Raw genomic sequence first — 23,405 nt, 5'->3', positions numbered from 1 at the left:
TCATTTAACGTCTCACGCAGTAATGTGCTTCGTGGCACCGGATCAGAAGCTTTCTCTGTTCCTGTGGCGAAACGACAGAATTGCTCGAAGTCAGGAATTGTGTGACAAATGCACTCAGCGTGTCCCTGAGTCTGCCTATACAGCACTTGATAAAAGTTATACACAATGAGTGAGGACTGATAAATGAAAGAGCTCAAGTTGGCAAACAGTGCTGTGAGGAACTGTGAAACGCCACACTAACAACGGACAGTGAAATCAGTCGGTTTACATTGTGCCTCCCGTGCTGTCAACAGCAACGCTAGCTAACCGATTTTAGCCCTAACCGGTGCTAGCATGGTTTTAGCTAACGCTAGCTCTACGTTGACGAGCTAATTTTTTAATTTTTTTAATTTTCTGAATAAAAAACTGTTTTACTCTCTCAAACTAGTACCGAGACAATACGATTCCATGTTTTACCAGCACTTTTAGTCTTATTTGCAGTGTATAAAAGGAAAAACAAACCAACCGTTATCCGCCGCTAGGTAGGTGGGGCAGGACGGTCATTCTGAGCGCGGAGCTAGCTTCCTGGATAACCAGGCTAGCTCAGCGGCTAACCGACAGTTAGCTACTGTCAGTAGGATCTACTACTTTTACTCGTATAACCAGCTAATTACTCCAAATGAGTCTCGACACTCTCTTTCAACAAATCCTTCTAACTGAACAGCAACTGACTGAACAGACACAGAAGTTCAAAGAAGGTTTGATTGATTTTAGCTAAGACAATAAACTGTAACTTTAGCTAATAGCTAATACTAGTTACAATGCTACCTAGCCGGGTTAGCAACATAAATAATTAAGGGACTCTCCCTTTACATCAACTTTGGTGTATTTTTTTCTGCCTCTATTAAACCCTGATTTGTGCAGTTGTCTTTTGCAGGTCATTAGCTTATTAGTTGTCTTTATTTCAGTCAGAGTGGCCATTATCAGATGCAATGAGAAAATCAAGAGCGCCACCGACAGGTATGAAAAAACCAGTGAGGAACTTGATAAAAAGGTGAGCCTACAGTTTGATTATGTGTGAATTATAAATGCATTTTGTGACCAGGAGAGCATCCACAATAGTGTTTAAATTATGTTGTATTTTAGGCTGTATTTTTTCATTTTAACAGGTTTATAAAATACTTTGTTTCTATTAGTTTTTATCAAATATTAACATAGTTATTGTAATTGATTTTTTTGGGGGGGTTTCACCAATTTCACTACATTTCAAAGTAAGCCAGTGTAAATTATTGATGAATGTGGCTGTTGCTGGTTTGATGGTAGGCTACTGGGGATTTAGAACAGCCTGATATTTGCACAGCGTGGTACTCATTTGCATCATGGCATATCATTTAGTTTGACTTTGAAGTGTGCAGCTAGATAAGTGTTCATGTGGGGTTCTTGCATGAGGATCAGTAACATCGTACATGAAGGACTGGTGAATGTTTTTGTTAATATATTGTCCATAGTGTCAGGAGGGAAATATAATTTTACTGTTTATTCAATAGGATACCTTTATGAAACCGAGAGATGATTTATTATTGTTTTATTAAAAGAGTTTACTTTTTCGTAAAGTACAAAGATGTAATTGCTCTACCTTGAGGAGGCATACAGGATAAGAGGCATTCACTCATGATGTAAAGAAGTGCATATTGGCATATTGACGAGCTGATCTGCTTTATGATTTAAAACACTTAATGTTTCCCATTCGTTTCATCAACAGTGCATAGGATCGATCGCAAGTGCCAATGTAAAATCAATGGCTAATTTCCACCGGATAGCATTAGCAAAGCCTTTTAGTATGTGTGAGATATGATGTCAAAGGCAGGCTCGTTGACCTTTCACAAATATTGCTAACTTGTTCCTGTACTTGTAAAAGTGGACATCCGATCAAAAGAGAAAATTAGTAGATCTAATGAAATACAACACCATGTCTGTTTGAGTATTATCTGCCTGTGAATATACACATACCAGACATACCTTTTCTGACCCCTTACAATGGAATATTGAAACCATTTACGTCACACAGATACACTGGGTGTGTTAACAGCACTGTGTGTTTACAGCTCACTATGATATAACGTTTCACAGTTTATGAGAGCTGTCTTAAGATAATTACAGTGTTTAAACCTGATTACGCTCACTGAAAACGTACAGGAGTTCCTCCACTACTGTATAAGAGGCAATAAACTAATTTCCTCCTTGACAGCTCCAGTAATAGACTGAAAACTGTGCTGAAAATCATGCCTGAGGCAACTTTAGAAAGCATCTTCCATGAATTTACCTTCCTATATAATCTGACAATTTTCTCCCCTGTTGGGATGTACCATACAATCTGGATGAAGAGACAATGGAAACTAAATGAAAATAGTTTGAAAGTGAATGATATGTATATAGATACACTGAAAGAGAAACCTCTGTTTTCATAAATAGCCGAAGAAATAGGTCATTTTTGTTCAACATGTACCAGTAAGGGTCACTAACAAGCCTGCCGTGCACAGTATACAATACATAATGATTGTGCCGCCTACCTATCCTAGAATTTTCATCACATCTCATTTCTCCTCCTCTGGGATCAGTAACATCTCTCTCACACGTTAAATATCAGCAATCCATCTCCCTATCTATGCATTTGTCTGTCAGATTGCGTGTCTTAACTTTCCACTCATTTATTTGTGCTCCAGGCTCAGCAGTTGTCTGTGATGAGGCTGCAGCACGATCTGATGAAGAAATGTGAAGACCAGATGTTGAAGCAAATTGAGGAGCTGCTCTGCCAGAGGAGCCATCTCTGGGAACGTCTAGTCAGTTGAAGCCTGAATCAATATTTACATATCATATAATATTGGTTATGTGTAATATAGATACACATAACCATATCAACCATATAATCCATATCAGCATTTATAGTCTTATAGTCTTTCTCTGCCCAGCGGCGCCCTATTTCTGTCAGAGTCAATGAATCTTTTTTTTTGTTTTCTTTTTTTTTTTTGGATGAATCCATTAATTAGTCTATAAAATGTCAAAAACAAGTTCATTTTATTTTGACCAACTGTCCAAAAGCAAAATAAATTAAATTTAAATTGACAGAAAAACAGAGAAAAGCAGCAAATCTTTGTATATGACACACAGACATTAAGCTATCCACATTTTTGACATGTAAACAAAGTTTGATTAAAGGGCTGTCATTCTTGCTACAGGATATTTCTAAATTAATCCCAGACACATGCTAATGCTGTAGCCAATGTTGTCAGCCCACTCACAGTGAGCACTGTGGGATGGGAAAGGACACAAACCCACGGAAATGTGAAAGACAGCACAAACGTGAAAGTGAAATACATCGATCCCTTCACTCAGAGAAAGAGATTTTATTGAAATTGTATCATTAATATACAGTATATCACTAATAGTAGAAATCGTCATATCATCACAAACTGTATTTGTATTATTGTTGGGAGCATTTCCCGTAATCCTTCTTTTCATGCCAGGCCAAGAATAAGAGGGAGTCTAAAGAAGAAGAGGAAAGCTTCCTTCAAGAGATCTCAAGGTTCAACAGTGACTTCAGTCTTCGCGGGAACAGAGAAACAGTGTTTGAGAGCCAAACACACACTGAGATCCTGGACCTGGAGAGGGAGGTGGAATCATTATACAAAGGTCATAAAACACTGTTTATTGTACTGTTGTCACAGGAGACAGAAGTTATATAATGCAGATGGGGCCCTGACTGCTCATTTCAAAACTATTATTTTAAATAATGGTATATCAGGGAGCAAAAGTAGATGAACAAGTGGTAGTAGGTAGATGAGTTATTATCATGGTCACTATCCCTGACATGTTGACAGTGAATAGCTGACACAGTGAAGAAGTAATCAATAAGATTTCAGGAAGAATCTAAGTCAAATTTATGACGGTGGGTGGAGAATGAAAGTAAAACTGATATCAGAGCTTAGTAATTAGATTCATGACTGAATAGAGTAAAAATTGATATCTGTACTGTTTAATTAAAGGTTCTGTAAACAAGATTTTAAACAAACAGCAAACAACAAATTTCTATGTAAAGATATAGAGGAGTAATGGCGTCCTGAGCAGAGAGCGAAGTCACTCCCCCTCTGAGTCATGTGCATGTACATGTGCATGTTAAGGGCATGTAAGTCTTTCCTGTAAAACCGCTGGCCCTCCCACTTTTATAAACACACAGGGCACAGTGCGGTTCACTGTGTTCAGGTGAAGGTTTCCTGCAATGATTTACTCCACTGAAGAAACCACATGATTGGCTGAAAAGGCCTCCAGTAAAGAAAGAGATAAGACAAGAGCACAGATGGACTGGCAGTGGGGACTACTGGCAGAAATCCTGGTCAGCTGGTGGACCGTCAAAAGAATCCATCATGTTTTTACTGGCTCCATCAGTGTCATTTGTGCGACTCCAAGTCCAAGGCTGAATTTCTTACTGCGATGGAGAACCCTATGGGCTGCTCCAAGGGCCCCATCTTGACTCAGAAATGGCTTTTCTTCTCCTCGATGTCTAAGTAACTTGATGCTACATAATGTTACATGTCTGTTTTCATCTTTGACTGGCTGCATGACAATGTTAACTGACTTGCTGTTACGCATATTTTCAATTTGTTCGGTAAATGTTGCTATTGCTAGCTGGCTTACTGCCAGCATTGCTGTGGCATATCATGGCAATGCTAGTGTGAGCTAATGGTTGTGGCTGGATGTTTTTTGCTGTGGGCTCTCCGAGAGGTGTGGTGGACGAAGCATTTCGTCTCAGATGCTGGTGGTCCAGTGCGACATCTAGTGCCAGTGACAATCGTTTACAGAACCTTTAATAAAAGGATGTTGTACTGTTGGACTGTTGGCCTGAAAGAAGCTGGAAGGTTTTGGAAAAAGCTGGAAGGTTTTGGAAGGAGAACAGTTTATCATTTTGGAAAAAATACAAAAAAAACCCAAAAAACAACAAATTCTTCTGTGTGTGAAAATCTCTTCAAGGATAAAACAAATCATAAAATATGCATTTTAAGTCTGGCATGAACCAAACAGTTAACACTGTGCTGATCATAGGACTTTGAGTTGGAGGTCTATGCATATGCTCAGATGTTTTCATGACAATGTACCAGGTATCTGTAAATGATACCACCTGTATCTGAATGCTGATAGAAATGCAGAGAGAGGAAGAATGAATGAGAGTTCCTCAGACACAGCTTAAAACGAGTCTAGGTTTAAACTGAATCAATGTTTTCTATATAAAAAGTCATTTTAGTTCAAGATTTGTTTTGCTTTGTGTCCTCACATACAATAGAGTTAGGTTAAGTACTGCACAGAGCTTCTGAGCTGTAAAGTCCCTCGTTTTATTACAGTATCTAAATTCCTAAAAAACCTGGCCTCTGCAGCACTAATGACTCTCTAGTTGTGAACATGCCAAATAATTGGCAATTAAAATAAAATATCAGAAAGTTGAGAGTTTTTGTGTCTCACTAAATGAAGGTTTAGTTGGGTGTAATGCAGATTCTTTTTTTTTTTTTTTTTAGATTTTTTTTCTAGGAGTTTGAAGAGAACTTGAAGACAGTATTACATACATAGTGGTTATATATTTGATTTAATCAAATATTATGTAGTGATTACTTGTAGAGAAATTTCAGGGGCAGTTGTTTGTAGAAGACAGTGTATTATATTTTGGAAGACCTAGCAGCATTCAATATTTAATGACAAATAATACTGTATTTTGGTTTTCACTCTTTTCATTAGTTCCTCAAGATTAAGGGTTTAGCTCCCATCTCCAATGGCAACCGGTGTCTTCACATTATTCATTATATCTGTGCTCAAGGGAGCACCATTATCTGTTTGTGTGTACACTTAAAGTGAATTTCAAAAATGCTCACATTGCACCTTTGCAAAAGACAAGTTTTATTTTGTTGAGCAGCATAAATTCAATCTATATCCTCCTTCTTCTCCGTCTACGAGCAGAGATGGAGCTGATGAGCAGCAGTAACAGTCACATGAGCTCCAAGCAGGAGGAGAGGAGGGCGCTCCAGCTTGAGCTACAGGGTCTGAATAACACCCGAGGAGGTGAATAGCAAATGTTCACTGTATGTCAGATGATGTGCTTCTGAAAGAGCAGCTGAAAGAGAATTTTTTTTTAAATCTCAAAGTAGTGTCCATAGCAAACCACTACTTTTCCAGCTTGTTATTAACATCATGTCTTTTGACATTAAGACTGAAATCAGGGGTAAAAATGTAAGCGCTGCCGAGCCAGCCAGAATCTCAAAATTCAAATACTCTGCCGAGGCAGTTGAATATTGAACCCAGATGTTGATCATAAAGCATGTTAGTCTCTGGCTCCATGGTTAGGTTGGAAGGGAGATCCCTGATGTTGTGATTTTTTAAAAATTTGCATTCAAGGGAATTTTACACACATACACAGTCTGCATACTCAGTGAGAGCTACCCAGTACAAAGACAGGTATAAGTGTGTTCGTAACAAAAATAGCAAGAACCTTGCAAGGTTATGGTGGTGTGGGTGGGAGAGGGTACCGTATAATCCAAACTTTGTCCCATTGTCTCAGCCACCTCAGCAAACGTCTTAATGATGCACCTGGAGTATGTGTCTGTCTTGTTTGAGCAAAGTCATTTTGTGTTTGATTTATCACTCCCGACTACAGACCTGGATCGGCAGTTGAGTGCGGCTGAAGTGATGACAGAGTCCCTGAGAGAGGAGAGCCTGTTTGTCAGTCAGAAACCTCTCACTGACAGCACCTGTCTAAGGTGAGTACCATCAGCAGTCTGGATACTGAAGGAGGTTTATATATTTAGACACACAGACACAGTATGCAGCGAGAGATTTGCCTGCAATTACATTTTGTCACAGAATATAATCCTTACGAGACAGACACAAAAAAGTAAACACTAAATGCTGCAGGGAAATAAAAGCAAATAAAACACAAAGGAGCAAAATAGAATAAAACAAAATGTAAACACAGCAGTAAGCCATTTAGCAGCTCATAAAACATGTTATTTTGCCGAGGTTTCCTTTGAGCTTCCTGATATATTTAAATAGTCCATGCTGAGCAGCTGTGATGTTGCATTAGTTGAGTGTTTTGTGTATTGTGAGGGCTGTCAGGCCCTGGTGTAACAAAATACAACCACTATTCTCTCCTCATGAGGGCTGTGTGGTTTATTTTAGTATGATGAAAATTCATATTCGTAGTAGCACTAATAGCACTAGTCATTCTTAAAAACACTTAAATACAGGACAGTGTGAACAACACAATACAACCCAGCATTCTGCATGCTTGTTACATAAAAGGTGTTATTTACTGAATCATGCTGTGAGAAGTGCTGAATAGACCAGTACGCCCAGCTCCCGCCTGTGTTTCTCTTTCTCTATCCTCGTGGCTGGAGTCCAGCTCTAGAAGTGTAAATAACAGAGCATTAAGACCATTTGGCTTAATTAAGGCTTTGATCTGCAGTGTATTTCATTCAGTCAACAAGTGTGAAAAAAAAAGGCTAATGTGATTGATGCAGGGAAAATGAATGAGGCACAGAGGGTTGCTTATTCAGCGACTTACCAGCAAATAAATACAGTTTGGTTTTAGTGGAATCATGCATCTTGTTTTAACTGGAAAAAATCAAAGGTTTGTATGTAAACCAAGCACGAGAACTCTGAGCACCCATACCTTTAACTGAGGTGAGACATGTACAATATTTAACAGAATACATACAGATATAGCACTGCAGCTCCAAGGGGGAAATACTCAGTCACGGTGTTGACTGATTATGCCTCTCAAGAAATGTCTTGCATTACATAAAAACATCATATGGACATGTTAAAGAGGTTAAACACTTGACTTTCATCGGAGGCGGTCTTTTAAGCTGTCACCCTGTGAAAACCAGCAGCTTCCTGCATCTTTTCTTCTAAAAAGGCCATGAGACTTGTGTCAATCATCAAATCTGTCACAAAGCCAGACACTGTAATTTAGTACCAGTTCATTATCAACAGTAAATCTACATATTTTGAAGTTGCACCTTTGACACTGAGTGGGAGAATAAATTGATTTCCAAGTATAATAATGTAGCGCAACAAAATGACAAAACACTTGGTACTAAAGCTTTATGGAGAAATGCTCACACGTTGACTGTCTCCTTAGATTCACATAGAACAAATGTAGAACAACAGATACAAATAAGGACCAACAATGAGCACTTATAAAGACATCTTGACAAGGGCACAGGTTTGGTTTTATAATTGGTCTGGATATTTTTTGGCAGATGGCCATAATAGTATGCTCATTTGTTCTCTCTCTCTCTCTCTCTTTTCTCATTCATATGCACACATATGTGCACACATTAGATTCACCACTGCTTATGTAGTCATGTCATGTCATGTCATGTCGTGTATCCCCCATATCCCAGTATTTCACTCTTTATCATAATAACCACTGTGTTTGCAGAAAAGTGCACAAACCTGGCAACTCACAGAATCTGCATAGACCTTTCCAGTAACACAGAGGGAAGTTAAAATGGCAAGTTTGTATGAGATGGGTAAAAATAATGGTTGGGACAATCGGCAGGGGTCTGTCCCTACTGTCCATACCCAGATCTATGCCTATGCATCTAGGACACAGTAGAGTATGAATTAGTTGTAGAATATGAATTGAGGCTCTCCTCTATTGAAACATGACTGGTAGGTGAGCGCTGGCCCACCTTGTTACTTCACAAAGGGAGTTCCTTTATTTAATTAAAGACTGGAGATCAATAGTGTTCCAGGAAGGAAGGGTCACTGTTATTGCTGATGCCACCACTTTGGATAATGTCTTCTCTACAATACTATGGATGTGAAGTGATTAACAAACCCCCCATAACCCATCCAGATGATAATGTCTAGACTTTCAGTTTTTACATCAAAAATTGAACATGTATTAATTTATTCTAACACTAAATCACATGTTCCCAGCATTGAATTAAAGATGGTCTCTATGCCTGTTCTTAGGTACAAAATAGGCAACCATTGCTTTCATTTTCAGCTGAATGTTTATCTATATTTATTATCCTCTGTCCTTTACTCGCTCCTCGTGTCCTGCTCTTGTCTTTTTCTGAGTCCCCCCCACCCCTCCCCGCCTCGCCCGCTTCGCAGCCTTGCCTTAAATCATGCATGTGGGTAGCATGTCCTGTTCATCCGTCAGCCTCATTAAACATACTAGGTATGTCATTACCCCCGGGCTTATTAGCCTCAGGAAGTGCTGAGGATGTGGCTTTGGAGGAGAGAGGCCCCCCTCTCACTCATTCTTATGATCATCCATTCTGAACTGAAGCCATCAATCCTGTCTTCAGCCTCCACAGCGTCTCTTTAAAACACATATTTAAACTCTCCGCTTATTGATTGTTGGAAATTGAATGCATGTCAATTTGAGTGAGTGCTACAGTCATTTAAAAAGTGTTCATTGTGCAGAACGGGGTGGCTGCCGGTGCGGATCATTCACTGCCACAGTGGAGAGATACCTAAAATATTCAGTCGATGTGCTCGGGATTGATGATTTAGGAGCTGTATTTTTCGGAGTGTAGGGTTTTCTTCATTGATGTATCACTGCTACATTATTTGTGAAGGCTCATTTAAAGATGTCATTGCACTGCAGAAATCTAATAAAAACCTGCAGAGACCACCAGTATCCAAAATGCCAAATGAGCGTCTTGCTGCTAGAAGCATCACTCTTCTTCTCTGAATCCACTCCCCTTAAAAATCTGATTTGTTAGTTTCCACCGTGAAGTGTAAAGTTTAAAATACTGCTGTTGGTTTCCAGACTGTGAAAATGCAATTTGAGTTTGGTTGTTTTATTGTTTCATTAACTTCCAATAAAAGAAAGACAGAGGCAGGAGGCTTGTCTCGGATTCATGTGTAGCTCAGTATAGCTCCCTCACACACCTGCCATAACAGTTAAATCAAAGCCAAGGTATCAAATAGCGTGGACCCAAGTCCAATGATTTTTCCAGAGGCAAAGTGAACAGAGTAATACAATTTCACGTATGTTTATGAAATTATAGGGTGAAATATTTACTTTGCTACAATAAGAGCAGACTGTTGTTTTAGTTTGTGACAGAGGGACAGCAGTCTCCTCTGTGGTCACTGCATGATGTTCATGTATTGTATCTGCTTTCTTCTAACTGTATTTAGGAACAGTCTATCTTCTTTTTATATATATTGTTGACAGTTTCCGTTTTTATGAAACACAGATGAAACAGAGTCAAGGAAGGAGAGATTGTAACTCAGGTACTGACTGACTGTTAATACCGCTCTCAGACTTAAGACCCTTCTTCTTTCCTGCCTAAATTTGCTTCAGAAACAAAAACTCAACCACGGCAGTCAAAGCCAGTGTATGTATTTTATAGTGACGTTAGCCAAGTTTAATGATCATATTGAAACTTGACTGAGGATGATCAAAATAAAAGATCTGGATTTTTCATCAGTAAACTTATATGCACTTCAGTAATTCAGGTGTAACCAGAGTAAGGTTGAACTCTTGCATCCCTCCGTCATCCCTTGATCTTGATTTTTTTCCTGCAGCTACGTACTTAAAAATCTACCAACCAGCCTTTGAGACTTCCTCCATTTGAATGATTGCAATGAAAGGGAAATTTCTAAACTTGATTTCCTGCTGTCAGTTCATTCTATGCTTAGCAAATTTGTCCCTTGGGGCCTCTCATATATCTTCATCCCTGTGCAGCAATCCCCTGGGGATAACATTACCAAATACACAACAACGGGGACAGGACAGCGTCAACTGCAGCTTGTTTAAGCGGGAGTGCAGTTAACTCAGCTCCATCAGAGTAAAGAACATTTTTGATTATCAGCAGGTTTACTCCTAAATCTGTCCTGTTACTTATGTCAGGCACAGTAGATGACTCAATCGGTTTCTTTAGCTGTTTGGAGTCAGCAGGTGCGTCACAAAGATTTATAAGGGATGAGAAGCACTTGTTGGTGTTTGACACAGGATCCACATGTCATATGTGCACTAAACATCATGAAATCCCTGTTTTCTGTTCGCTTATACTAACTTGAATTTTGCACTAAATCATTCTGGATATTATCTGAACTGTTAAAACATTCATGTACATTTTAACTGCTGTGGCTTGGCTACTGTTAATATGCTAAATGTTTTATTTGAACCATTACCCTGAACCAGACTATTTCCATTAATCAAGTTGTTCGTGTGAAAACATACTGAAACGCAGGAATTTCTGTTGTATGTATTCTTAAAATACACACACACACACACTTCCAACTCATCTGAATATATCAAACCCAGAGACTGTAAATAAAGAGATCAAACCAGTCATGTAAGACCCAGACTTTTGGGGAAATATGTTGAAAAAGAAACCAACTAATTTCTTAACCTGATTATTTATAAGCATTGTGAATGTTCTGTGTCACTATTGGCATGAACACCAATATGGAAAGCAGGTTTTAGTTTAATTTAGTTCATTTAAGTTTTCTTTATTTGCTCAGTGATAAAACACAATAGGAAGGCAACACCTAATGCAGTAATACAAACACAATAAAAGAAGAAACAAACCTCATTTCCTGGGTAAGAAAAAGCATCAAAAGGTTTCAACTCAGTATGTAGAAGTGAAAATGCTGAAGCTCCTCTTTACAAATTTCTCTTTCATAAGTTTTCTCCCAGCACATTTCCAGTAACTGACGTTGGTTTCATTTGTTTACCAGACTGAGGAAGGAGCTGGAGATGCATAAAAAGGGAGAGCTGGAGCTTCTGCGGGAGGCGCTCAGCTCAGAAATACGGTCCCTGCAGTCAGTAAGTTGCTGTGTTATGAGCTTTTGTTCAGGCTAATAAAAACTATTTCAGATAGGTCACAGTCATTCATATCCTTACAGAATCAGACAGGATTATTTGCATGTCATGCCAGGACAGGAAAATAATATCTTTCAAAAGCAGCTAAGGTGTAGCACATTGTTACTCGTTTTTTAAAATGCTGAAAAAAAACCAAAGTTCATATTCATGTTCAGCCTCTTTCAGTGGTGGGTTTTAGCCTGTTTTCATTCAGCTTATCTTTTTTATTATTTGCAGACACTGGACAGCAGCCAAGGGAGTGAGCAGCATTAGGTTTGGAACAATGATGATACAGGAAGGTTACACTGGTTCACTGATTGTCTCTTCTGTGAAAAGAAAAAAAATGTTCTAATGAATAAGGAGAGAAAAATAGGAGACAGGAAGGAAGAAACAAAGATTTTAAACTAAATGAGCTGTAATAATATTAATGTAGGTTTCATCTTCAAGAGATTTGAATGTTTACACACCCTAATATGGGAAGTGCTAAAAGAAAACATACATGGTGTTACTGTTACATTATTTACATTTAAGTTTTTCAGTGAAATATTTTTCTTCTTTCATTCTCAAGCCCAAAATACACTGTTTCGGGTCTGTTTCTATCTTTAAGTAGTTGTTTTAATGTGAACTACTGCTTTTTACATTTATTTGCACAAAACTAACAACTAAATGCACACAGGTATACGGAGTGAACAGAACAATGTGTGTGTATCTGTGCATATCTGGGAGAATAGAGAAAGCATTCAAAAAAGTGATTTTATACTGCACTCTAGTGTACAAAGAGTAGCATTGCTGTAACGGGGGTTGTTGAATTACATACTGAAATAGTATTGAACAGCATGTAATCATAGATAAACAAATATAAATTTGTTTTATTATTACATGATAGCTGAAGACTAAGAGCATTTTAATTTTTGGTGAACTTTAATTCGAGCACAGATATTGGATTTTGGACTTTTGATAAAATATAATGCAATAAAATAAAAGCACTTTTTGTCAAGGTTTTAGTTAGGACTGAGCAATATGGCCAAAAATATTATCACAATATGTTTTCATATTGATCAATATTGATAATTATCAATATTTGACACCATTAATGAGGAAGGAAACAAATTTAACATACCTTTTAATTTGAATTTCAAAGGTTGCAGTTAGGATTGAATTCTTAACAACCATTTTTATCACTGGATCAATAACTTGATTCTCTTTGCAGCCAACATTTATGCTTATTAGCTCATGTAAGGCTCTGCAGTACAGCCAGACTACATGTCACTAGTGGTGGCAAAGTCTGCAAAGGCTCCCTTTTACTTTTCCCTTGCAGTCTGCATAAAAGTGAGGCAGCGCTGTTTTTTTTAAGAAGATGTTTCTGTCTTGGGTCTTTTTACCTGGAGTCAAACACTTCCATTATCTTTTGGAACCATTCCAACTGGCATCATATCTGTTGCCATAAAATATGTATTGCATTTGCTGTGTTCCTGCTTCTTTTTGAGCTCTTATCATATCAGGTAATGACTGAAAAGGCAGACAGGAGTGACTGCTACTGGAGTTTGAACTATTGTTACCACAGCAGGCTTATTGTTTGTGATTTTGGGTGGCAGTGCTAGCAGTTTGGGAGCACAGACTTTCTCTGTGCTGGGATGGTGCGATGATGACGTTGCCATTTCAAATGGTGTAAAAGGTTTGCTGTGTTTTCCGTCTTCTTCAGGTCACCTGAACATCTTGCAACAGATATTGTTCTGCTGTTTGTCCAGCTTTAAGAATCCTAACCCTTTCCAAATCACTGATGATGAAGAACAGATACTTTATTGAGAATTACTCATCAGTTTACAATTGTTACCTTTTGGGAATGATCATCTAGATTGCTTTATCACCCATCACTCAGTTCATCATAAAGGTGTTGGGTGGGTTTGAGGTGAGGGGTCTCTGCAGGCTGGTCAAGTTCTTCCACACCAAACTTCAGCACATATGAAAACAGATCATTTTGTCTGCTGCCCTCCAGTGGGAGATGTGTGACATTACAGTTTATCACTCTTGATCCCTCAGTCCAGAGAGAGTTATTTCCATAATTGATGATTAGACAGTCTGTCAGCCCACACAGGAGGGTCATCGTGTGCCTCATTTTCTCTCTGATTAGAGTGATTCCTAATAGAATGAGTGGAATGTCAATGGCTATCTAATGAGATACTGCATTCTCATTTTGACTTTTTAACCTTGACCTCTGTGAGCGTCTGGATGTGTTAGCAAAAAAAAAAAAAAAAAAAAAAACGAAAGCAGACCGGGCAGCAGAGCAGAGCAGTCCATTTGGCAGAGTGGTTAACCTCATTTAAACCGCCGCTCGCATCTACAGCCTGCAATCAAGATCATTTTACTGACAGTCACTCACATAAACAGTGAGTGGCTGTCAGTAAAATGGAGTCAGACGTAAAGCAGCAAAGACAGCAGTCAGACACTTGCAGGTGTGTCCATCCTTTTGACCTATAATGGCTATACAGGTGTTAATGAATAGACAGTGCTAAGAAAAAGACACTGCTTACCTTACAAATAATAAGTATAATGGGACGCATGCTCATTTTAACCTTGGTGTATGAAACTGGATGTACTGACACTGATGTACACAAATTTAAACAAAGGAAACAGTTCAGGTTTGGGAACGCTGACAGCTTTTAACTACCTCCAAAGCTTTATTTCATCTTAGAAGGAGTTTCACACCACCCCATCTGTGACTCCATCAATGCATTTTTCCACATCACGGTCATCCGCATAAAAGACAGACATCCTGCAACTCTGCTTCTATGCCTTCCTTCTTCAGCTCACTGATAAAAGTTGTGATGATGCTGCTGTGCAGTTCGCTGGTGCTCTTGGTCGTTAGGCAATCCTGATCTTCTGGAAAATACGCTGACTTTGCTCCTCCAATTCGAATAGGTGCTTCTAGAGAGGGAGGGAAAGTAAGTCAGGTTCATGTTCACACCCTGCATAAAATGCCACTGTATAAATACATGGGTTACCTTGTGGAGACAATTTAAGACATAAAAAAGTAATAGAGCATCACTTTAATGACAAAATCAGAAGAACATCTGAAGAGGACTGGCTCTTCGTAAATCAGCTGTGTAAAGTAGCTACTGCTTTGGCCTTAGAAATCATCAGATATTATACGATTAAATGCAACAGGTTCATAGAAAGTTATAAAAATGCAGCCTCACTGTTGCACACGGCCAGCTTGTTTCCTCCTATGTACTGGGTGCTCCATTTATATCCCGTCTGCTCAGTGCATACATCAAACAAGCGACTTGACCTGATGAAACCAAAATCATAACCCTGTGAAAGAAGACTCAAATTATAGCACTCGTCCTTTTTTCCTTTTGCACAGGACAACCATAGTTATTACAAAGTGTTTTAATATTAATATATGTATAAATACCACTTACATAGTTGCACAGAGGTTTGCAGTAAGTATTGTTGGCAACTGAGACACACAGCAACCCTCCATTGCTGGGCACCTCAGCTTCAGGACATTTCTTTGGCTCGGCACTTTGGCAGTCTGTCAAACGGTGAGTATTTCATAAATGAGGATAATAAAACTTTTCACTTGTTAGATGTCTGATAATGATAATAACTTTATTTATATAGCACTGTTCTTAACAAAGTTACACAGTGCTTCACAGAAAAATAAAACCAGATAAAAGCATAGTTAACAGAGAAGAACAGCATAAATAAAAATAAGATATATCATGTTATGCAAGGAGATCTGACAATAAGTAAGGAGGGAATATAATATACAAAAACTAATTAGGGATAAAGCAATATAATGACACATATCAAACACTGACAAAGGCTAAGACAAAGAAATGTGTTTTAAGAAGAGATTTAAAAGAATGAGTTAGAGTGTCTGATTTCAGTCAGGAGAGAGTTGCTTTGGGGGGGGGGGGGGGGGGGGGGGCGGCGCTATTACAGTATTTTTAAACCTTGACCTTGGAGTGACCTGTAGGCCTCCTTCTGCTGATCTCAATTGTCACGTTAGGCATATACCATGTCAGTAAATCTGAGATGTAACTGGGGGCAAAGCCATTTAAAGCCTCAAAAGTCAGCAATAAAACTTTAAAATCAAGCAGAAATCTAACATGGAGCCATCGTAGGGAGGCGAGCACCGCAGTAATGTGATTTTATCTGTTTGTTCCAGAAATAAGACGAGCAGCAGCATTGTTTTGTTTCTATTGTCATCTGCAGCCCTTCTATTTCTGCCTAAGCCCAGCATTCTTCTGACCCTGAGAAATAAAAGAAATCTGATGATATCTGGAACCACCTGCACAGGGAATGTGTTTTGGTTTTTTTCAGGCTTCCACAAAAAGATACTTCAGCAATTAATACTTTAAGAAGTCCATCTGTGGAAATTACACCACAGTATTTCATCTTAATCTGTGATGGCAGCATCTTCGGTAGGTACTAATCCTCCTATCTCCCAGCAGAGTTCACTTAATTCAGTGTCTCAAACTACTTTGACAAATGTATTAAATCTGGTGTAGCCATACTGCCCTGCTCTCTGTGAGGAGACTGTGACTCTGATCCATCGTAGTCACTCTAGTGCACTTAAAGTTCAGGACATTAATCCTCAAACCAGGTGTAAAACCTCAAACAGCCCTTTGAAGAAGTGAGGAGTGGACAAAATATTCTCACACTCAAAGTCCAAGACAGAGCCGGTTCTCATCAAGATACAGTAAGACCGTGTGTGTAAGAGGAACAGTGTCTGTGGCTCCTCCTCCCACCTTTCAGCTGTTGTTTGTGCAGAGAATCAGCCAGATTCCTCAAGGAAAGCAGCAGTGCAGCTGACTGCTGTGCAGAAGGCAGGTTTTCACCACACTCCAGTGCCACCTGTTGGTTAGTAACCGACACAGCACTTGTTTTGTTCCTGTCTAATAATGTGATATAGAAAACAGGTGACAAATGGTATAAATTAATGCTGGTTTGATGACTGTTTTTTTTTTTCTTTTTCTAGAAACACAAAGTGAGCTACATATATGTACACGATGCAGCAGCAGCTGTTCTGGTGGAATGAATGCTTATATTTTACCTTGACATCAGCTGATAGACGCTCCAAGAGCTGAGTTTGCGAGCTGCAGTTCTTAGGTAAAGTTTCATCTTGAGCTGCAGAGGAGGACAAGACTGCAAGCGCACACACGATGACTCTTTTACCACATAAAATGTACATATCTGTGTCATTATATTCTCAATTTCAGACAGAAATATAGAACAGTCAAAGTACCTGCTAGAGAGCAAATCCAAAAGAGATTTCCCTTTAACGCCATGGCCTCCGAATTTGAATTTTCCTGACCCACAATTGAAGGGACAAAACTGTGACACGGGAATTTATTGACTCAGTCTGTGGGGGCAAAGTTTACAGAACTGGCCAATATTGTGGTCTGCAGCCAAGACTGTAGTCACTGGATTTCCAGCATTTCCATACAGCTTCTAGCCTGTGTTGTAATGTGAACCTTGGTTCTGCAAACGTGGATGTCATCATTTTTGTGTATAACTCCATTTCATACTTGTTTGTGCAGACTTTTATTTTTGCATCTGACATTCAAATTACAGCATTTGCAGTAACAGTTGTTCTGATTTCTCCAAATAAAACATCATTTTTCCAGTATGTATGTCCCTGCTTTGTGCTGATGGGGGAGCTGGTAGTACACGCCAACCATTGTAATTAGCCTCTTCTTCACACAGGATGCCTCTACTGCATCGTAGTTAGGAGACCACACAGGGGCCAAATGTTGGTGTGACATTCACACACACCCACTTTCATGCACACACAACCCCAGACACACTGGGTGACTCAGTGTCAGTCAGTAAGTTGTGCCACAAAGGATGACTGTGTAAATAATTCACTGTGGATGTTATTCATTATGGATGTCTGACGTTCTGGAAGCAAATGAATTATTGAAGCTTTTAGGAAGAGTGATTGAGCTCATTAACAAAGAGAATTGGCTTTTTATGTTTGATTTGAGGAGCAAAGATTAGTCCTCGAAATGGACCTCGAGAACAGTCATTATCTTCTTACCAACGTGTCCTCGCACACGCTGCACGGCTTTGGCTTTTTGCCTGGAATTCATTTCTTGTGACTTTCCTGTAATTGTGTTAATGATATGTTACACACAAATCCATAAAGCATGAATATCCACAGCTGATTGGATGATTATGTTTATTTAATGAAAAAGAAAAAGTTAATTTATTAAAGCTGGAATCCCTCTTGAGATCACGTCCCAGACAACTTAACAACCACCCACACCATGAGTCAGGCTACGTCCACTCTAATACGTTTTAAAAAGACGATCTCGGTCCATACAACCGTTTTAGCTCCATATCAGAAACAATCTCTGTCCATACTAAAGCACCTGAAAAACCAAACCTGACGATTCACAAACACTGGGCGTGTTTGAGCTGGTGTGAACAGGAAGCAGATTGTCTACTCTGCAATTTGCACAAAACACTATGAAGCAGGAACAGCGAAGGCAGTTGTAGTGTTAAAATGCAGAACTGAATCTTTCGTTTTTCATGTTTCCTTCACCACTGGTGGTTGAGGCTGGTAAGACCCAATCAGGGAGCCAGTGTGACTACGTCATAGCTTCCAAAGCTCTCCGTTTTTGCCCGTCCAGACTACGCACTTTGACCACCCCTGGTTTCCTTATTTGCCTTCTTGCAGAGAATTATATGAAAAAACCGGCTCCACTATCATGTCTGGATGCTAAATTTGAAGCCACAACTAGCACATGGTTAGTTTAGCTTAGCATAGCATGAAGAGTCGTGTTGAATAGCTAGTCTGGCTCTGTCCAAAGGCAACAAAAACAAAAAAAAGACGTTGGATTTCCTGCTGTCTTTTAATCCACAACTTGTCATTTGTAGACTTTTGTAGTAGGTTGTTTAGGATTAGGGAATGACAGTGGCCGTTGTGTCATGATTCACTTTAAGCATTGGTTTGTGGATTGTACAAAGGCACTTGGCATACATACATGACAAACAGTGGACCTTGGTACCTGCACACATACACACTTACACAGATCAATACAGAACCAGACACCCACAGAGGCCCTTTGCGACTGTGTGGCATAAAAGTGATGATGAATGGTGCGTATGATAGCAACACGCTCCCCTCTAAGTCTAACCTTTCTCAAATACTCGTGACATTCTCCCTGCGGTGCTCCTTGTCTGCCTCCCTCCCAGGCATTGTGCCGAATTAGCCAGCCGTGGAAAACGGCTACTCTGTTGTCAAATGATTCACATGGCTGAGCCGCAGAAAGCCGAGCAGTCGGAGCTAATTGGTATTCAGGATGTCGCTGTGCTACCTGTTTCAAAGACTTTTCCTGTTTAGGAGGATCACTGTGCCTCCAGGGGAAATTTGAATGCAATTGCAGCTGATAAATAGCTAATAACGTCTATTAGCTCATTTTAATTACCCCTTTGCTTTTATCATGAGGCTGATTTATTTTCTTAACACACAAGAAGCCGCAGCAGTTGCGGATGAAGGCGCAGCAGCACACCCCTGTAAGAGAATTTGGAAGATTAATCTGCAAATGCCTTTGGAAGCAAGGGTTTAACATGGATATTCAACTCTGAGCTTGTATAGATACAACTAAACTGATCTTGTCAGTTGAAAAAGGCTTTTCCGTCGAAATAGAAATCTGAGTAAAGGGAAGGGAGAGACGAGCAGGGAACAGGGCAGTTGAAAGTGGGCCTGATAACTCCAGCTGTGCCGTATCAAACATTTGGGGCCCAGCAGGAGGCTCCAAAAAAAAAGAGGCTTTCTTCTCTGTCTGGTCTAACCTCGCACACTAATTAACAAACTATTACAGTGACAAATGTCTGCTGGTGGGATGAGAAGATGCTATGAAAAGTGAGAACAGTTGACTGACAGCTCCAGTCATCGTTCATTTCCTGCTATTTTCTTCCCTCCATTGTTTAGTGTGCACAAATTCGTGGAACGTTAGAGAGGCACCACTTACAGAGAAAGTGCAGGAGGAAAGAACATTTTTAATGAAAGACCATCTTCACTCCCTCTGCTTTCTAAATGGCTCTGACTGAGTGTGAATCAGTGCGAACACAGTCACTTAGTCAGTCAGTCAAATGAACATGCAGATTTCTCAACACATACAGGAATATACCGAATATATACACGTAGGGAAGCAACAGCCCAGAACACACACCAGATGGAGGAAACTATTAATTTATCAAATATTTATAAGATGCAAATATTTCCCTGCCGGCTTACCAAGCTCTTGTTTACCACCTGTCCTCTTACACACTTTCCCCCTTCCTGAACACCAGCAGGCCTGTGAGTTTAACTTGTGTCTCACTGATTATTGCCTCCAAAGCTTGTTGGTTAGCTTACTTGTGAGCTATATACTTTTTTTTTTTTTTTTAAAGTAAACACGCCTGTTTACTATCAGCCTTTTGGTATGTATTCCTTTTAGCTCTTCACTTACTGTATTTACCTCCCTGCTCTTTGCTTCCTGTTTCTTTCTTACCCCCTGTTTTCTTCCTTATTGGCTTCCACTTAAGTGAGTTTACAACCTAACTGGCTGAAAGTATGCTCATGACTGTCTATGCATTTACTTGTTTACTGCACATACTGGGCAGCATGACAGTAGTTGCTCACCAGTTGATTTTCTGTCCAGTCCACTTAGTTTTCTGAACTGAATTATGTTCATATGCAGCTTTTCTGCATCAGTGATTTATGCTCACTTTCTGGGCTAATGTATACTGTATAATATGAATATTATACAGTATACAGTAATATAGTCACGCACCTCAAGATATTGAACACCTCTCAGTATGACACAATTCAATGTTACTGCAGCACAAACTAGAGCAGGCAAAACGAATTATGTTCTGAAACAGTTTAATAAAAAAAACCAAACCTTATAGCATTCAGGAAGTTAAAGGTCCCATATTGTATGAAGGTAGATGTTCATGTCTTTTTTGATTATAAAGCAGGTCTAGGTTCTGTATTAATACTGTGAAAGTATCAAAACACCCAGTCCTCAGAGAAATGCACATAGCACTCAGAAACTGTGCCTTTAAACAAGCTGTTAGGACCTCTGTGACTTTGATGTCACAATGAAACACTCACCACACTCAGCCATGCCCCAAGCCCAGCAGCCCACCCACCATCCAAAATTGCAGAATATGGTTTCTCTGGGTGTTTACCTGAAATCTGCTATATTCTTATTCGATCACTCGGAAAACGGTCAGCCAATCAGAGGAGAGGCTCTGAGCCTCTCTCGTGTGATCTCCTTTGACCACAATTATGTCTTCTTATGGATATGAAAACTTCAAATAAGACTCTGGAAGAGTGTAAAATACGGATTAGACTGCATAGATGTCGCTTGACTTTGACAAGAGACTGTGGAGGAACAAGAAGTTTTTAGGAGACAGACCATGTCATGTCCTAGCTTATATGATCTGTCAGCTTTGTTTTTTGTACTTTTCCTGTCCTCAACCAAGGACTTTTGATTGGCTGAACTTGAATTGATTATATTAGACACGCCTTTACCCTCTTAAGCTCCGCTGGCCTGTGCACGAGCGTCTTACGTTTCTAATGAGACCGAACAAGGGGGGGATGGGCACTGCTTAGCCAATGCAAATAGCTACTGAGAGGGGTGGGAACTGCAGAGAGCAGTGTAGGCTGAGTGTGAGCCACAGACAAGGATCTGCTGTGTTTTGAATGGTTTGAAATGGTTTTTAGGCATCAAAAAGCTTCAGTATGTTGTTTTTTTACTATTTTTTATTAAAGAATTAAAGCACATTTTCCCACAATTTTCATTTTAGAGAGGTAAATAGGTGCCTGTGAAAAAAATGAACTAATAAGCCCAGAGTTTTGAAACCTGAAAAGTTTCTGTCAAGATGTACTGTAGAAGTAACGTAAAGCTTTACAGCAAATATGACTTTTTTTTGAGGCGAGGACAAAAAAAATGTATGTTATGTAATGAGCTGATGTAGTTTAGGTCAGGTTTTAGTCGCATAACAACATTTTCAGAAACTAGAAGATATTTAGCTTTCAAATGATGTCTCGTAAATGCATTTTAGCCATACAGTTCTTCTGTTCAGGTTATTACATTTATAGGCAAATGTATGGAAATAAGGTTAAAAACAGGTGGGTCTTACTTAATATCTACAAAGTGACGGAATAACCAACTGAAAAACATTGGCTGAATACTTGATTATGCAGAAGCAATAGCAGAGTTCAGAGCCTACAAGAAAGAAGAAATCTAACAAACAAAAAATATGCAAAATTGGTGCATACATCTATAAATGGCTGTTCATTCTTACTGTTCCCTGGTGGCTCGCTGCGACTGTTGACATGCCATATTGGCACTGTGCCAAAGATTTGAAGCAGGAACTCATGCAACATGAAAGAAGGCCTGCTGTATCATCCGGAGGGGCTCTGTGTCAGAGGTGGGGACACGCTCTGCAGCTTCATGGGAGAAGGGCGCACAGAAAGAGCAAGAGTTCATTGTTCATGTCTGTAAAAGGGTTAGCACTGCTGCCAAAAAATGACAGGAGGCCAAAAACACTGTGCCAGGTTCTTTTTTTTCCTTTTTTTGAAGAACAAACACACCAGCATGACAGCTTTTTAAATAGTGCAAGAGGCGGTTTTGTTATCGATCAATACAGTGTTAACTGAAAGATCCCTTTTTCTTTTAAATGTCCCATATTGTTGAAAGTGAGATTTCCATGTCTTTTTTGATTATAAAGCAGGTCTAGGTGTTATATAAATACTTTGAAAGTATCAAAGCACTCAGTCCACGGAGAAATGCACACAGCCTGTAGTCAGACACCTTAAAATGAGCCTGCAGGAATTTTGTGATGTCACAATTCTTATGCCTGACCTTGACCGTGTGTTCGGCTCTTTGTAGCACTCACTGATCTTCTCCATTTGCATTTACTAATTTTACTGAGCTACAGTAGTAGGCTACAATCTGTTACCCGTAGTCGGCCTGCAGACACTGCATCACTCAGAAAACAGTCAGCCAATCAGAAGAGAGGCTCAGAGATGGACACAGAATGCCCTGTTGTTGCTAGAGCTCCAGACAGAAGTGTTGGAGGGGAGTTGTAAAACTACCCTTGGATGGTTTTTTTGTACTTAAAAATACAAATATATCTTCTTATGGATATCAAAGTTCAAATAAAACACCAGAAAAATGTAAAACTTTGCACCTTTAAGGACTTGAAACTTTGAAATGAAGAATCAGCATCAACACGTTCTTTACATTTGTATTCATGGTGGTGATTTTATTTTTTGCGGTACATTTAAACATTTAAAGGTTAAGAACCTGTAATTCAGTAATGTCCTGCCTTGATACATTAATATTCTTACAATTCCTTCAACAAATGATGTAAAAATTACATATGTGTTATGATATTAATAGTAATTTGAATTCTGCATTGCCAGTTAGAAATAATTTAATACTAATAATGAATTTATGTTGTACATTTTAGGAACAAGTTACAGACACAAATCCAAGACAACATAGAGATCAAATAAAATTAAATGTAAAAACCCCACAGC

The 23,405-nt window shown here is 39.2% G+C and overlaps 3 protein-coding genes across 5 annotated transcripts in view; 1 reads left to right on the top strand and 2 right to left on the bottom strand.

The window, feature by feature from the left end:
• The window catches only part of gfra1a (gdnf family receptor alpha 1a), a 219,076-nt gene that overhangs the window by 102,870 nt on the left and 92,801 nt on the right, over positions 1-23,405 (bottom strand). Inside the window, exon 1 of one of the 2 annotated variants that reach the window (XM_071479989.1) lies at positions 506-634. The exons of the other annotated variant lie outside the window; for it this stretch is intronic. The gene's annotated coding sequence lies outside the window, so the exon portion shown is untranslated. Of the gene's footprint in view, positions 1-505; positions 635-23,405 lie in introns of those variants that run through there. 2 annotated transcript variants of the gene reach the window in all.
• On the top strand, positions 598-13,247 carry ccdc172 (coiled-coil domain containing 172). 2 transcript variants are annotated; one of them, XM_071479991.1, is made up of 8 exons: positions 598-737; positions 948-1,033; positions 2,703-2,819; positions 3,504-3,669; positions 5,980-6,081; positions 6,674-6,776; positions 11,728-11,815; positions 12,089-13,247. In XM_071479991.1, exons 1-8 carry the CDS (start codon positions 659-661, stop codon positions 12,122-12,124), a joined length of 777 nt encoding a protein of 258 aa, XP_071336092.1. In that variant the 5' UTR covers positions 598-658; the 3' UTR covers positions 12,125-13,247. The 2 variants fall into 2 exon arrangements, with proteins under 2 accessions (XP_071336092.1, XP_071336093.1); XM_071479992.1 differs by lacking the exon at positions 5,980-6,081.
• LOC139622600 (uncharacterized) lies at positions 14,486-17,260 on the bottom strand. Its single transcript, XM_071479993.1, has 6 exons — positions 17,106-17,260; positions 16,914-17,005; positions 16,609-16,714; positions 15,274-15,386; positions 15,049-15,163; positions 14,486-14,776 (listed from the first exon to the last, which is right to left on the bottom strand). The coding sequence occupies exons 1-6, from the start codon at positions 17,146-17,148 to the stop codon at positions 14,601-14,603; spliced, it is 645 nt and encodes a 214-aa protein (XP_071336094.1). The 5' UTR covers positions 17,149-17,260; the 3' UTR covers positions 14,486-14,600.

Source organism: Trachinotus anak, unplaced genomic scaffold (assembly GCF_046630095.1).
Source record: "Trachinotus anak isolate AG129_WGS33_773 ecotype Australia unplaced genomic scaffold, CSIRO_AGI_Tana_v1 ptg000007l, whole genome shotgun sequence".
Taxonomy (NCBI): domain Eukaryota; kingdom Metazoa; phylum Chordata; class Actinopteri; order Carangiformes; family Carangidae; genus Trachinotus; species Trachinotus anak.
This window is presented reverse-complemented; position numbering and strand designations above follow the sequence as displayed.

Coding starts and splice junctions, on each gene's coding strand:
- LOC139622600 (XM_071479993.1), bottom strand. CDS start 17,148: ATGGCGTTAAAGGGAAATCTCTTTTGGATTTGCTCTCTAGCAG. Junction 15,164..15,273: donor GCAAACCTCTGTGCAACTAT/GTAAGTGGTATT, acceptor CTTCTTTCACAG/GGTTATGATTTTGGTTTCAT. Junction 14,777..15,048: donor CAAGCTGGCCGTGTGCAACA/GTGAGGCTGCAT, acceptor CTCCCTCTCTAG/AAGCACCTATTCGAATTGGA.
- ccdc172 (XM_071479991.1), top strand. CDS start 659: ATGAGTCTCGACACTCTCTTTCAACAAATCCTTCTAACTGAACAGCAA. Junction 738..947: donor GACACAGAAGTTCAAAGAAG/GTTTGATTGATT, acceptor TCTTTATTTCAG/TCAGAGTGGCCATTATCAGA. Junction 6,082..6,673: donor TCTGAATAACACCCGAGGAG/GTGAATAGCAAA, acceptor TCCCGACTACAG/ACCTGGATCGGCAGTTGAGT.